The sequence below is a fragment of the Chanodichthys erythropterus genome, chromosome 16, assembly GCF_024489055.1.
Source record: "Chanodichthys erythropterus isolate Z2021 chromosome 16, ASM2448905v1, whole genome shotgun sequence".
Classification (NCBI taxonomy): Eukaryota; Metazoa; Chordata; class Actinopteri; order Cypriniformes; family Xenocyprididae; genus Chanodichthys; species Chanodichthys erythropterus.
The window spans coordinates 1,719,216-1,734,964 of NC_090236.1; the positions used below are offsets into that span (position 1 = coordinate 1,719,216).

At 44.2% G+C, this 15,749-nt stretch overlaps 1 protein-coding gene across 1 annotated transcript in view; it reads left to right on the top strand.

Annotated features, from left to right (window-relative positions):
* Window positions 1-4,427: 4,427 nt before the first annotated feature.
* Window positions 4,428-15,749, top strand: part of cacna1eb (calcium channel, voltage-dependent, R type, alpha 1E subunit b) — a 139,926-nt gene continuing 128,604 nt past the window's right edge. The window contains exon 1 of the mRNA XM_067363705.1: window positions 4,428-5,074. Within this exon, the coding sequence (XP_067219806.1) occupies window positions 4,867-5,074 (208 nt within the window). The 5' untranslated portion in view covers window positions 4,428-4,866. The remainder of the gene's footprint in view (window positions 5,075-15,749) is intronic.

Sequence of the window (15,749 nt, forward strand, 5' to 3'; positions counted from 1 at the left end):
TGAGGACATTTGACGATGTGTGACGGTGTAACACATAAGTTTCAAAGGGAGTCAGCAACACAGACTGAAGCAAGCCACTCCCAGGCATACAGGAAGTATGGTAAAGTGACGCAGCATCTTGTTCCCTTCTCAGGGAACCATGATTGCATGTGTAACCTGAGATATTCGCTTTCGAGGGAACTCACACTGCGTCATATGACGACATTTTGGGGAATGAAATACCCACTTGCCATGCTGACAAATGCCTGCCCTACTGTGGAGCTGCTTAGGCACAATTCAGGACACAAGCACTTGAGACCCCGCTGTTATCGGCAGGTCCAGGCTAGAAAATCTTATGTGGGGAGGATCACGCCGCCACATCACATATATTTTGGAGGGATGCCCCCGACAGTAACACTTTAGAGGATGCCATTCTTTATGTGGAATGTGCTCTGACTTACGGAGGCAAAGGCAGACTGCTCATAATACATAGAAAATGCTTCCACAATCCACCCGCTTATTGTGTGTTTGGTATCCTGGCAGTCCTTCTCAGGGGGCCCTAAGCATACCAGCAACTGGTTAGTTTTTTTTTTATTAAGAGGTCTTCTGGATATAAACCTCTAGGGCCCTGAAAGGGAAGAGTAACTGTAGCTTGAAGAGTAGGATGAAAGGCCTGAAGCACTATGGACTCAACTCAACTCAAATCAAATCAACTACTCCAACTCAGCGTGCAGTCTCCATTCCCAGGCCTCAACCCCTGCTTTGAAAGGACATCTGCACCCAAATTCAGGTTACCAGGGATGTAGAGTTTCCCCTGCAACCACAGTAGGATTCAGATCACAAAACGTCTGCATTAAGGCAGACATAAATGGCTGCAGCCCCATGGGACTTGTGGTGATGAGTGACGAACCTCTGGAACACTGCAAATTGTTGAAAACTGAAAACTCTCAACCGAGGCAACAGCATTGCCGAAGAGACCAGGAAGTGACATCAGGGCATCAAGAAGGAAGGCTTTGTCCGAGAGGTTCAGGCAAATGTGCCTCTCTATTGCCACCATAGATGCCATTGGCGCAGGTCGTCTCCTTGGTGGCACTGAGAGATAAATCGGTGGCCCGACACAGCTCTTTAATGGCATCAGGCGCCACACCTTAGTGCTCATCCAAGTCCCTAAGCAGGTCAGCCTGGTACGCTTGCAAGATGGCCGTTGTGTATTAGAAAGCGCCTGACTGACTTGCCACTATGCCTTGACCACCAGAGAAGATGTTATATGGCATGGCTTGGTGGACAATGTTGGTGCTTTAAGGGGTGACGCAGCATCAGGGGAGAGATAAGCTGCCAAAGTCTCTTCAACCCTGGACATCATCCCATAGCCATTCTCCTTGTGCCCCACAATGGAAGCGTAGTTATGCGCCGTGGGGTGACTATGCAATTAAAAAAAAAAATTGACTGCCTCAGATCTCACATTTGCTGAGGCAACACATAGATTATTAGTCCATAAAGTGTAGTATGTTGCAAGCTATGAATTTATGATTCTTTTATTGTACATTGAAACTATTCTAATATATTTCAGCCATTCATCCAGACAGTGTTATCTTGTCTGTTTGCTCTTTGGCTGCATTTAATTTTGAGGACTTAAATGATAAATACTTATCTAACTTTGACTTGTTAGATTCATGTATTAGTTCAGCCTTTCATTCAGACCATATTAACTTGTCTGGTTGATATTTTGCTACATTTAATTTTGAGGAATTAAATGGTATAATATGGTGCTGCAGCAGTCCAGCTCCAAGGAGGTGGATGCGCTGAGCATCAAGTTGGGGGAAATTGAAGATTTGCCATCTCAATCCCCTGTATATATGGAGTTTGTAGAGATTTTCAGCCGTGGCTAAATTAAACACTATATGGCCGACCGAGAAACAGGGTGCTCGGACAAAAAGCAAATTAGATGAGCTTTTCCTGTCGTCAAAATTAAAACCTCCACGTTGAGGCCGTCCATTCTTTTCCGATCTCCACCATGAGAATTCGAGATTGCAGATCAAACTATTTTCCGCTCATTTTTTTTCAGTTCTCAATTAAAAATGTATGTTATATGTAACATAGGGGACTGAAAGAGCATGGCTATGGGGCAATGCCAAGCGCAGAAAAGACGCTTACAAGCTATCTGTCCTCTGTCATGGAGTCATCCCTTAAGGCCCAGACATTACTCCAGGCTGGTTAAAACAACTTTAGATCAACAAATAGAGGAATCAGCTGGGTTGTTCCCTACCAGTTTGCTTCAGGGCACCAAGCTGACTACTCGAAGAACACCAGAGGCCAGTCTTGAGAGGCTGGTTCCCTTATTAGACCTTCTGGCAGCATGAGACTTGTGTGTCACAATGTATCACAATGGGTCCTGCAAACTGTAGAAAGAGGCTACAAAATCCCATTTGGTGTCATCCGCCTTATTTCAACAGGGTTTTACCACTGTGGTGGGCCCTGAGCAGGCTCTGGTAATGGAACAGGAAGTAAAAACTCTCTTGGGCTAGGAGGCCATATAATGTGCTCCTCCACCCGAGGCAGAGTTGGGTTTCTAACAGCCGGTACTTCATTGCACTTTCACAAAATGCGTGGATGCAGCACTTGCTCTGCTGCAACCCTGTGGCATCGACGTGTTAAACTATGTTGACTATCTTAGCACAGTCTGAACAGATGGTGGTTCAGCATCGAGATGGTGGTTCGTCGTCCTCGCCAGTATGAAAAAAATTGGGGTTAAGGCTGAATGCCAAGAAGAGTGTGCTTTCTCCAGCACAGAGAACCACTTTTCTAGGTGTGGTGTTGGACTCAACGACGATACAGGCACATCTGCCTCCTGCTTGTATCGATTTGATTCTCACAGCTGTAAACAGGATAAAGCTAGGCCAGACACTCACTGTCAAACAGTTTCTGTGATTTTTGGGTCTGATGACAGGTGCATCCAACGTGAATCTTTTAGCTTGCTGTACATGAGACCCTTACAGTGGTGGCTCAAGACCAAGGGTGTTTTCCTGGAGGGGGAACATACGCCGCATGATCAAGGTCTTTGCACCTTGTAATATGGTGGAAGCCTTGGTTTCTGTTCCTGTGGAGGAGTCATCATCTCTCATGGAAAATAAATTACCTGGAAATGATGGCTGCCTTCATAGTGTTGAAGCATTTCCTCCAAGACCTGAGAGACCATTATGTGCTTGTTCACACAGACAACATATCTGTGGTCTTTGCTTTTCCCCTTATTGCTCTGCTCCCAGGAGTTCCAGAGAAGGTCCACTGGAACGGAATGTGTCTACTATCAGTAGTGCAGTACTGGCCGGGCCAACTATGGTTTTCGGACCTGGTGTCGCTCCTCAACGGCTCTCCCTTGGAGATTCCAGTCTGGAGGGCCCTTCTGTCTCAAGTGGGACCGTGACCTTTCACCCGCACCCTGCAGAGATATGGAACCTGTGGGTTTGGCCTTTGAGGGGGCCCAACTAGATAAGAAATAGATGCATTGTTTGTGATTTAAATATATAGTTCAGTAGTTCTGAAATGGAAATGTCCTCTGCAGGCTGTCACTAACACAATATAAATATAAATATAAATGTTGTCAGAATCATCAGTGCTAAAATGGGAGAAAGGCATTATATAAATTTAAGCTTAGACTTTGAGGGAAGACTGTCAAAGTTTGAATAGCAAACAGTACAGTGCAAGACACTGGAAAAGTACAAGCTGTGCAAATGCTAATGTTGCCAAAAGCCTGAAGTTAACCTACATTTTTGTAGCCTGTTCAATCATGTGTTCACTACAAAGTCATTGCCAAGCTACTGTGACACAGCTGTTCAAGGGTAAGATGAGCAAAAATAAATGCACACTTTTCCATATTTATTTAATGTATACTGTGAATCAAGTCAGATATTTATTATGCCTGTGTGAGACCGATATTTATTAGAAGTGTATCCCTTATAAAGGTATACTACTTCAGAATCGGATAAAATAACAGGCTATTTCTCATTTTATCCATTTAATATTTGATTATTATTTAGTTGTTTTACAGTAATTTCCAGTGCTTGGAAAGTGAATTATTGGGAAATGTACATTACCACCCATGAACAAAGAGAGATTATTCATTGTTGAGGTTTGCACTAACTCTGTATAGACGCCTTAACTGTGCTACAAATCTGTTTCAGTTCATCATCTGACAAACTAAATGATAAGCCACTCACACAATCACATTAAAAAATGTAAAATACATTTCCATGGTAACCAGTTTTCCTATGTCCTGATTTCCCATAGTGCGTGTATGAGTGTGTGTGTGTGTGGGAGGGGGAGCACTGGGGCAGAGAGAGCGAGAGCGAGAGAGCGAGTGAGAAATGGGGGCGGGTGAGTGCGAGAGATGAGGCAATATGTGATGGTAAAAGACCACATTCACTGTTATAGATCACAGTACCAGTGTAACAGGTATTACAAACTGTACTGCATTACACTGTTCATCTGCGCATCAAGTATTTGACTGGCATCGGAGAAAATGGGCTGGGTTTTGCCAGAATTTCCTTTAATAGCCTGAGAAGAATCAGTAGGGATTTAAAAGTGTCCTTTTTGGACATTTTAAAAGGATTTCATGATCTTTGACGAGACAGAAATGGCAGTTTTTACAACTGGCCACTAATAAGAAAAGGATACAATGCTTCGAAAAAGACATGCAGCCTTCTGATAAACAGGACTGTATTTTTTAAAACATTTTTTTTTTTTCCACAAAAAAAGTTCCTTTACGGAGTGCAACAGGCAGAACTGAGAAAACCTTGTGCAATATTCATTAAGCTGATTTGCCATTGGAAGAATGGAGTAAAGCTGGGATCTTCTATGAAAGCTGGGATTGATTATTCCACATCTTGAGATATGGATCAGTCTGAAGACATGCCTAAGGAGATGAGCGCTGAGGCGAAGGCAGAGAGTGAGTCTGCAGGGGAGATAAAACGGGCTCGGACCATGGCTCTGTACAACCCCATCCCAGCCAAACACAACTGTCTCACCGTCAACAGGTCTCTCTTTATCTTCGCTGAGAATAATATCATAAGAAAATATGCAAAGAGGATTATAGAGTGGCCATATCCTTTAATAAGCTTTTCATCTTTTACGAACGATAGAATTAAATTGCATGTAATTATCACAGATTTATTTACCTGCTTTGATAGTTGTTGTTGTTGTGTTTTTTTTAATACTTATTTAATGTTTTTGATTGCAGTTGGCTGCCCTTTTACTGTCAGGCATTTGGTGAAACCATTTCAGTCACATCTATAAAGCCAGAAAGAAAAAAAAAATATATATAATAATAATCTGCTGGCAAAACATCAAGTTCTGTATTAAATGGCACAATCTTTTTTTTTTTTTTTTTTTTTTGTAGATTTAGATTGTGATCTTTTATTGCATTCAGCATGATGGTTTGCATCTCTACCATTAAGAAATTTAAGACTTAAGTGCTAGACACTCTTCCCTCCTGGGGTGTAACAGTGCAGTACAAAACTGTTGCCATAGTTCATAGTCAGAACTGCTTGAGGTTTTTGTATCTAAGTATAGTAAGAAATGTTTAAAAAAAAGTCGGCACACAATTACTACATTAAAACATTTGGATTATTTTCTTTCCATTTCACAAGATCAAGGTCAATTTAGCCAATATGATTTTAAAACAATGAGTTTAATAGAAAATAGGCTTTTAGGTTCTCAGATTTGTCTCACGTATTTGCCAAGACACCAAAGCCTGCAATCAAAAAGTAGACAATTAAATACAAATGCAAAAATTTCTCATTCTTCTCTCAGACCAAATAAGCCTCTAACTTTAAATGTGGAAAACATTTCTCAAAACATTTACATGGATTAATTTAGGATGAATTTGTTTGTCATGGTTTGGATGAATTCATATTCATTAACAAGACTAGATTATTCAGCAAGTCCTAAGGACTAACCAATACTAGTTCATCAATGACAAAACATACCTGAATACATTTACATGCTAAAGAACAGAACTTCAAAATAAAGAGACGACAAATATTGCAACAAAATGAAAGGAATACAAGAGCATGAAAGCATCAATCAACCAAACAGCTACAAAGCCTCTTCCAGAGGGGCGGATTCCATATGGTAAAAACATTGCATAACATCCTAAGCTTTATACAACTAATAATGGCAATTCATACTCAATACTGGCACAGCTATGATCTGGGTTTGTTGCAACTGGGCACTGGGCTTTGACTGTGATGCTAAAGTGGACCTGATCACAGTTTTCTGACCTTGTGGCTGTGGTGAACCTGGAATGTAAGGTTGGGGTTGACTTGGATTGTGATCTTGTGGTGATGCTGGGTAGTGTTCCACGCTGGCTGCATGGCCAGGAGAGATACATTTGGGAACAAGGCTTGGTGTGGCTGAAAGAGAAGCATGGGTGGACAGGTGCATGAGAATGTGTAGATGTGGCAGACATTGGAGCCAGGGCTACTCTCACTTCACTTGAGACAAGAGCTGTGACATGGAACCCAGGAACAAAACTGGGCTCAGGGAACTCAGCATCCTGGAGAACAGAGAATGAATTGGATTCTGGACTGGCAGCCATAACATGACTCGGGATATAGGTGGTCTCTATGAGAGAAATGCAAGAACTAAGTGTGAGTTCCTGCTTACGGTTTGTGGAAGATGTGAGTAGCTTGGGCAGTGGCAGTATACAGGTTTAGTCTTAGATGGACATGACCTCATCTGTAGCAGATATGGATGCTGATTCAGAGCTCATGGTAGGCATGAGTATGGACACGGGCTATGAACATGAGGTGAGAAAGCTGGTATCCTTGGGCAAAACTAAGGGGGAAAAAGTGATTGTCATCTACCATTTCCATAGTATATGGTGAACCACTCAGCCACAATGCAAAATTAAAGGGGGGTATAATGCTATTTATAATGCTATTTTATGCATTCTGACTTATTTACACTGTTAAAGAATTGGATTCTCATGCTAAACATGGCAAAGTTTCAAAACACGAGTTGGACATATGAAGGAGTATTTCTGTGCCAAAAATACTCAAAATCCGTTTTTTTTCTTCTTTTTTTTTTAAATATGGGCCTGTGTAATGTAAACGGGGGTGGAATTCCTTGTACGGGCAATTCTCCCGGAAGGGCGCGCGCGCACACACGCCCATCAATGCACGTTCGGCTTTACGGAAGTCGTCGACAGCGCTGCAGATGTCACAGGACTACACAAAATCAACAATGTCACCAAAGAAGTGTGTTTTTGGTTGTGAGGGAAATATAACCTTGTTTCCCAAAGAACCCAGCGTTAAGTGGAGCTGAGAGTTTTGTTCTCATGCATTACATTGATGTACTCTCGATATTTGTTATTAAAATAACCATAGAAACTGATAGTTGTAATCACTTTTTTTATTGGTTAAAATGAATGGAGATTATCTCGTGTTTTACCGAGGCTTCTCGAGCCCTCAGGATCGGCGCGTATACTTTCATAAACAAGGCAGTTCTACGCTGAATTTACAGATCGTTTGAAAATGAAAGCTGGAGTGGTCACAGCGATAATGATCACGATCATGAGTCAGAACCGCAGGTGGTGAGTAAAACTGCATCAAATGTGTGTTTTGTTGGCAATAGTCACATAAGTGCATATAATGTAAACAATACTAACGTAGTGAATTTATAAATTCTTTATTCATCATTCACTATATACTATATTCATTATAGTGATTTAAAAGCTATCCAAGGATAATGCAATGGTGTATTGTGTGTTTAAATATATTTGTTTGTCAGCTTGTCACTCTATCTCCGCCCACAACGACACGCCTCCAGGCACTCGGCTGTTTTCGGAAAGACTTGGTACAGAGTATGTATCTTTTATAAATATGATAAAAACTAACCAAATTACTTTAAATGAGCCGGTCCAATTAAAAAAATGCAACTTATTCTCATTGGAAAAATGTGCCTGTGGCGAAAACAGATAAAACTGAATTAATGTTGGTTGTTGTACATACTGTAGTAGTTCAGAAATCAAATGTCCAGTGAGTGGCACTACATTGTTAATGCAATAATATCCCTTTTGAAAAGAATGTACCACCAACACTACACCTAACCAATAGTGTTAACAAAGGAAAACATGACATAAAAATGCATTTGCTGCAGCAACCATGACATTTTAGCAAGTGCATTTCTGTACCAGGTGAACTAACAAGGAAGTTTGTTATGTCAGAAAAGCCATACTTATGGAGATGGTTATGCATACTGTATTAGTTTACAAATCAGGCACTATGGTGATAACATAGTATTATGCAAAATAGTGTTTGCTTGCTGGGTTCATATGTTCGTGTATTCTTTAACTGGCCAGAATTACATATTGGAATATTGGAAGTTGGAATACATGTACTTAATAATAAGAACCGACAAAACCATTATCTACATTAATTTTTATAGCTCTACACTCTTACTATATGGCAACAATTATCTCATTCATCTATTTTTTTAGGAATTTTAGAGAAATATCTGAGACAAAGTTGGTATTTAACAAATCTATCAGGTCTTCTAAAAAGAGAATGTTCTGACTGTGAATAAAATTTTTTCTCCAGGCTATAGTCAGAATGTCATAAAGATTGTAACAAAGCCTCTGAGACTGTGTTTGGGAAAATAATTTGCAAATGTCTTTTCCTAGCAGTGCAATAGGACAGAACCCAAGACACATAGTATTACACTCAAATCCAAGCCATTCTGTAGAGTTTGTATTACTGTTTGTCCAGCATATTATATATTATATAGTCTATGTTACGAATGGGAGGCTCAGGCAGGAGATCCAAGTGCAGCGTTTTATTAAAGTAGAGTGGTCGTACAGGCAGGATCAAAACAGGAACAAACAGGAACAGTGAGGAACAGGCAGAATCGTAGTCAAGGGACAGGCAAAGATCAGGACAGGCAGCAATGGGTCAAAAAACAGGGAACAGGCAGTAACGGCAACAAGGAACAGGCAGACAGGGAATACAGGAAAACGCTCGGAATTGCAACAACAGTTAAACAATACTTCGCGGTGAGGTGGTGTGAGTGGAAGTCCTTTATAGTCCTGATAATGAGCAGCAGCTGGGTGTGGTGATTAGTGATTAGTGTAAAGTGTGTGCAGGTGAGTGGCAGAGAGGATGATGGGAGATGTAGTCCGGGAACTGACAGGAACAGACGGTGATCATGACATAACGCCCCCCTCCCGGAAGGCGCGTCCTCGCGACGTGAAGGAACAGCTAGGGAGGGGGGGGTGGGTGCATTGGAGATCTAGTAGCAGCCAGGAACGGGATCTCCAATGCAGCCCCTGGAACTCAGGCAGCCACGGTGGGTCAGGTGGCTCGGGCGGCCACGGCAGGTCAGGTGGCCTGGGCGGCCACGGTAGGTCGGGTGGTTCAGGCAACCACGGCAGGTCAGGCGGCTTAGGCAGCCACGGCAGGTCAGGCGGCTTAGGCAGCCACGGCAGGTCAGGCGGCTTGGCCAGCCACGGCAGGTCAGGCGGCTTGGCCAGCCACGGCAGGTCAGGCGGCTTGGCCAGCCACGGCAGGTCAGGCGGCTTGGCCAGCCACGGCAGGTCAGGCGGCTTGGCCAGCCACGGCAGGTCAGGCGGCTTGGCCAGCCACGGCAGGTCAGGCGGCTTGGGCAGCCACGGCAGGTCAGGCGGCTTGGGCAGCCACGGCAGGTCAGGCGGCTTGGGCAGCCACGGCAGGTCAGGCGGCTTGGGCAGCCACGGTAGGTCAGGCGGCTTGGGCAGCCACGGCAGGTCAGGCGGCTTGGGCAGCCACGGCAGGTCGGAGTCCATACATGGCCTTAGTGGCCTACAGTCCATTAATGGCCATGACAGCAGTGGTTGAGCAGGGTCCCCACCCACCAGCTCCCCACCCCTAGGTATACTGCCCCCCCCAAAAAAGTTCTTGGGGATTTCAGCGGGGCCCGTCACAGGTTCATGGGCAAGGAGTTCGGGTGGCGCCAGCAGGGCCAGGCGTGTGGGTGAAGCTGGCAGGGCAAGACACCTGAGTGGCGCTGGCAGCGCAAGGCGTTTGAGCGGCGCTGGCAGGGCTGGAAGCTTGGATGGCGCCGGCAGGGCTGGAAGCTTGGATGGCGCCGGCAGCGCGAGGAGCTCGGTGGCGCCGGCAGCGCGAGGAGCTCAGTAGATGCCGGCAGCGCGAGGAGCTCAGTAGATGCCGGCAGCGCGAGGAGCTCAGTAGATGCCGGCAGCGCGAGGAGCTCAGTAGATGCCGGCAGCGCGAGGAGCTCAGTAGATGCCGGCAGCGCGAGGAGCTCAGTAGATGCCGGCAGCGCGAGGAGCTCAGTAGATGCCGGCAGCGCGAGGAGCTCAGTAGATGCCGGCAGCGCGAGGAGCTCAGTAGATGCCGGCAGCGCGAGGAGCTCAGTAGATGCCGGCAGCGCGAGGAGCTCAGTAGATGCCGGCAGCGCGAGGAGCTCAGTAGATGCCGGCAGCGCGAGGAGCTCAGTAGATGCCGGCAGCGCGAGGAGCTCAGTAGATGCCGGCAGCGCGAGGAGCTCAGTAGATGCCGGCAGCGCGAGGAGCTCAGTAGATGCCGGCAGCGCGAGGAGCTCAGTAGATGCCGGCAGCGCGAGGAGCTCAGTAGATGCCGGCAGGGCGAGGAGCTCAGTAGATGCCGGCAGGGCGAGGAGCTCAGTAGATGCCGGCAGGGCGAGGAGCTCAGTAGATGCCGGCAGGGCGAGGAGCACAGGTGGCGCCGGCAGGGCGAGGAGCACAGGGGGCGCCGGCAGGGCGAGGAGCACAGGGGGCGCCGGCAGGGCGAGGAGCACAGGGGGCGCCGGCAGGGCGAGGAGCACAGGGGGCGCCGGCCGGGCGAGGAGCACAGGGGGCGCCGGCCGGGCGAGGAGCACAGGGGGCGCCGGCCGGGCGAGGAGCACAGGTGGCGCCGGCCGGGCAATGCGCTTGGGCAGAGCAGGAGAGACCACTGGAACGGTCTCCAGGCCCACAGCGGCCTCTTGAAGGGCATTGGTGTCTTGAAGAGAGGAGGACGCCTTCTTCCTCCTCCTCCTTTTTTTCCGAGGGTGAGTCGATGATTCACCGGTTGGAGCGGGTTCAGGAGCAGACTCACTGGCTGAAGCGGGTTCTGGAGCGGACTTAATGGCTGGAACGTCCCCTACCTCCGTGAGCACCGAAGGGGCGGCTATCTTGCCCGTAGGCACTGGCAAAGCAGCCATCTTGTCCATCGCGTCCAGGGTGCTTGAGAGCGTTGCAACCGGCGAGCTTGAGAGCGTAGCAACCGACTGGCTTGAGAGCGTAGCAACCGACTGGCTTGAGAGCGTAGCAACCGACTGGCTTGAGAGCGTAGCAACCGACTGGCTTGAGAGCGTAGCAACCGACTGGCTTGAGAGCGTAGCAACCGACTGGCTTGAGAGCGTAGCAACCGACTGGCTTGAGAGCGTAGCAACCGACTGGCTTGAGAGCGTAGCAACCGACTGGCTTGAGAGCGTAGCAACCGACTGGCTTGAGAGCGTAGCAACCGACTGGCTTGAGAGCGTAGCAACCGACTGGCTTGAGAGCGTAGCAACCGACTGGCTTGAGAGCGTAGCAACCGACTGGCTTGAGAGCGTAGCAACCGACTGGCTTGAGAGCGAAGCGGCAGACTGGCTTGAGAGCGAAGCGGCAGACTGGCTTGAGAGCGAAGCGGCAGACTGGCTTGAGAGCGAAGCGGCAGACTGGCTTGAGAGCGAAGCGGCAGACTGGCTTGAGAGCGAAGCGGCCGGCTGGCTTGAGAGCGAAGAGGCCGACTGATGCTTGGGAATTCCACGCACGCGCCGACATCAGCGGTGGATCAGCCACACTGGAACGCAACCCTCTCCACTCCCAGAAAGATCCAGAGATGTGACGTGATTCTGGGCGATCAGCGGCGACGTGACTTTGCTCTGGGCGATCAGCGGAGACGGGACGATGCTCTGGGCAATCAGCGAAGGCGTGACGTTGCTCTGGGCGATCAGTGGAGACGTGAACTGTTGTTGTGATGGTAGCCGCCATTTTGTGAGTGTCCATTGGCGCGGCAGCCATTATGTGCTTCAGCGTGGTGTCGCGTTCCTCCGCGACCCCCACAGTAAAAGTTGAACCAGCGGTGAGCAGGGCAAAGTCCAAGAACTCTACTAACGACCCTCGTGGATCATTGGTGAATACATAGTCCTTAAGTGGTTGGTTTAATCCATAAATAAAAAAGTCAATGAGGGCACAGTCGGGTAGATCAGATAAGTGGGCTATATCCAGAAACTTCTGAATATGTGCCTCCAGGGTACAGTTACCTTGACGAAGGCTGACAAGACACATTGCTGGGTCCATGCTGATGCTGGATGAGACAAACACTCACGGTAGCTGCTGGATCTTGGTTTGGCGAAGTATTCTGTTACGAATGGGAGGCTCAGGCAGGAGATCCAAGTGCAGCGTTTTATTAAAGTAGAGTGGTCGTACAGGCAGGATCAAAACAGGAACAAACAGGAACAGTGAGGAACAGGCAGAATCGTAGTCAAGGGACAGGCAAAGATCAGGACAGGCAGCAATGGGTCAAAAAACAGGGAACAGGCAGTAACGGCAACAAGGAACAGGCAGACAGGGAATACAGGAAAACGCTCGGAATTGCAACAACAGTTAAACAATACTTCGCGGTGAGGTGGTGTGAGTGGAAGTCCTTTATAGTCCTGATAATGAGCAGCAGCTGGGTGTGGTGATTAGTGATTAGTGTAAAGTGTGTGCAGGTGAGTGGCAGAGAGGATGATGGGAGATGTAGTCCGGGAACTGACAGGAACAGACGGTGATCATGACAGTCTACATGTATTGGGGTATTAATTATACGATTTATTAGACTTGCTGACTACTGTTTTTCAAATGCTAAACTTATAGTAGTAGTCACCCTGATTTTAGTTTATGTTGCTTGCCTTGGAATTATAAGGTTCTATCTGCATTCTAAACAGTTTTGAGATATTGAAGCTTCAAAGTTTTTGCATTCCATATAGCAAAAAACATTAATTGAAGGACTAATTTTCAAGAAAAACAAACAGTTTACTTATAATTTTTTTAAAACAAAATTAGTGTTGTAACACTGTGTTGACATGCATGAGAAAGTTAAATTTAAAGCTTTCATTTATTTCATATTTTAGAATAATTGTTTTTCTTGTTTAAGTTAAGCATTAAAGGCAGTGCTAAATATTTTGTCCAGTGCAAATTTAGGTAGGAATATGGTGTGTAATTTAACACATTATTGCAGGAAACTTTTAAGTTTAAGTTTCCTTAAACGACAGAAAGCAGCTACAGTAATACATCTGACCAGGACTTTATTCCACAGAAAGTAGGACAGGTAAAATGGCTTTCTCTCTAGACATCAGTATAGCTGAAATATTATGCTAAAGTCTATTGGGTAATGCTTTACAATAAGGTTCATTAGTTAACTACATTAGTTAACATGAGCTAATAATAAACTGCACTTATACAGCATTTATTAATCTTTGTTAATGTTAATTTCAACATTTACTAATACATTATTAAAATCTTAACATTAGTTAATGCACTGTGAGCTAACATGAACAAACAGTGAACAACTGTATTTTCATTAACTAATGTTAACGAAGATTAGTAAATACAATAACAAATGTATTGCTCATGGTTAGTTCATGTTGGTTAATACATTAACTAATGTTTAAGTAATGAACCTTATTGTAAAGTGTTTCCGTTTATTGTTGTAATTAAGACCACATCAATTAAATTGATGACTGTTTGACAAGGCTTGATACTGTAAAATTTAAGACATTTTAAGACTAAAAAAAAAAAAAAAAAAAACTGCAAGAAAACAAACAATGGACACCTTTGTGAAAGGTGTTTCACAAAGTTTAATAAACATTGAAAAATGTTTCACGGACTTTATATAATTAAAAATATTTCACATTTAAAATATTTAAATTATTTCAACTATGCAACAACTCAGTTTTTACCAACAATGTAAAAATCAACATTTAATCTCACTTAATGTCATAGTTATACACTTTTTATCCAGTATGCCATATAGAGTTTTATAGCTACATACAGCTCAACACAAGTACATAAAGGAAATATACTACAAAACCTGAACCTACCCTCTTAATAGCGCTGCTGGCTAGCGTGGTGTCTAACTATGCAAATAACTCCTCAGCAAAAGCTAAAGCAAAACATACACACACAAAAGACTGAAATTCCATGGAATTTGGGCTGCGGTCATTGACAAGATCATAAATAAAATATTTGACCATGAGGTTTTTAATAAACATCGCGTTACGTGGCATTTAGTCTTAACTGATTTTGGTTTTCTGCTCTCTTTTCCACTGTCACGGAGCAGTCCGGCGACATGACAAAGAAAGCTGATCCTGATTGGTCCTCGTGTGTGCATTAAAAGTGCTGATTGGTTCACATATAGAACAGTATAGAACCAAGTTAGAGTTTAACTTTGAAGGTAGAACCTTTTTGTTTTCTAAAAAAAAGGAAACATCACATAATGTAAATAGACTGTCACAGAATAAATTTGACAAAAATATCAGATAGAACCTTATAATTCCAGGGTGACAACTTGTTGAACATTTAGCCACTATCTCGTACAACAAAATGATATATTTCATGTTTCCTGAAAACTTCCTTTTAAATTTGATTAATTAAATTCACAAGAGTCAGCTACAAATCCAATCAGCAGGAACTGATTTCAGGTCACTGCACGTGCTTATGAGGATTACACCTGTTTTCCATACTTGAGCCTGAAAATGTATTACAAGCAGCATTTGAGATAATGTTTGAATGTTTCTCAGGTGAGCAAAACTCAGCCAACCCTCCCTGGAGAAGGTTAAGTGTTGAATGCTGGTTGCCATGGCAACCCTCATTGCTAGAGAGATGCCAAAAATAAAAAAAGCTGAAAATTCTAGGTTACTGCATCCCTGACTGAACTGACATTACTATGCTTATTATTTTATAATGCTTTTTTGTGTGTGTGTGTGTGTGTGTGTGTGTGTGTGTGCATTATAGCTTCCAAGTATTTTACCTCACTTGCAACCATCATTTATCTGACAAAAATGGTGAAAATTGGTGCTCTGGTTGCTCACAAAGTAATAGCACAGCTTTTTTCTATAAGCTGCATGATTTGAGGTATTATAAGATAACTTACTGTAAGTTCTAAATTGTTAAAATCACTAAATATGATCAAAAGGAAAAGTGATACTTGCCCCAGCACACACAACCAACACAAACCAATCACTTTTGAAGCTATTTTATTTGGTGATGTCATTGGACACAATGAGAATTGAGGATTACTCTTTGATCACCCCCTCAGACAAGCTTTAGAGAACATGAATGAATATGGATTTCCGTGAATTTTGATTTGCAATGGTAAAAAAAAAAAATCACTGGATATTCTCACGTGAGCTAGTTGATGATTTTATCGCCATCTGAATATTGTTTATTCAGCTAATTCAGTTGGTCGGAAAAAAAACATTACAATAAATCGCGCTACCAATGGTGATTGAATCTTATGATCGCTTAGCTCATATCACATAAAACCGTGCAAATTATTATTATTGTTATACTTTGTTCTCAAGTTGTTAATTTTATTAACATCTGCATTGAATTAACTGTAGATTTCAATTTCTGTAGCCACTCCGCAGTCCGAAGTCTTTTGCTTTTGACTATGGGTGAATCTCCAGTTGTCACTGATGATTGTCATTTAGACCTTTTGGATTACAATCCACCATCAAAATGATAAATT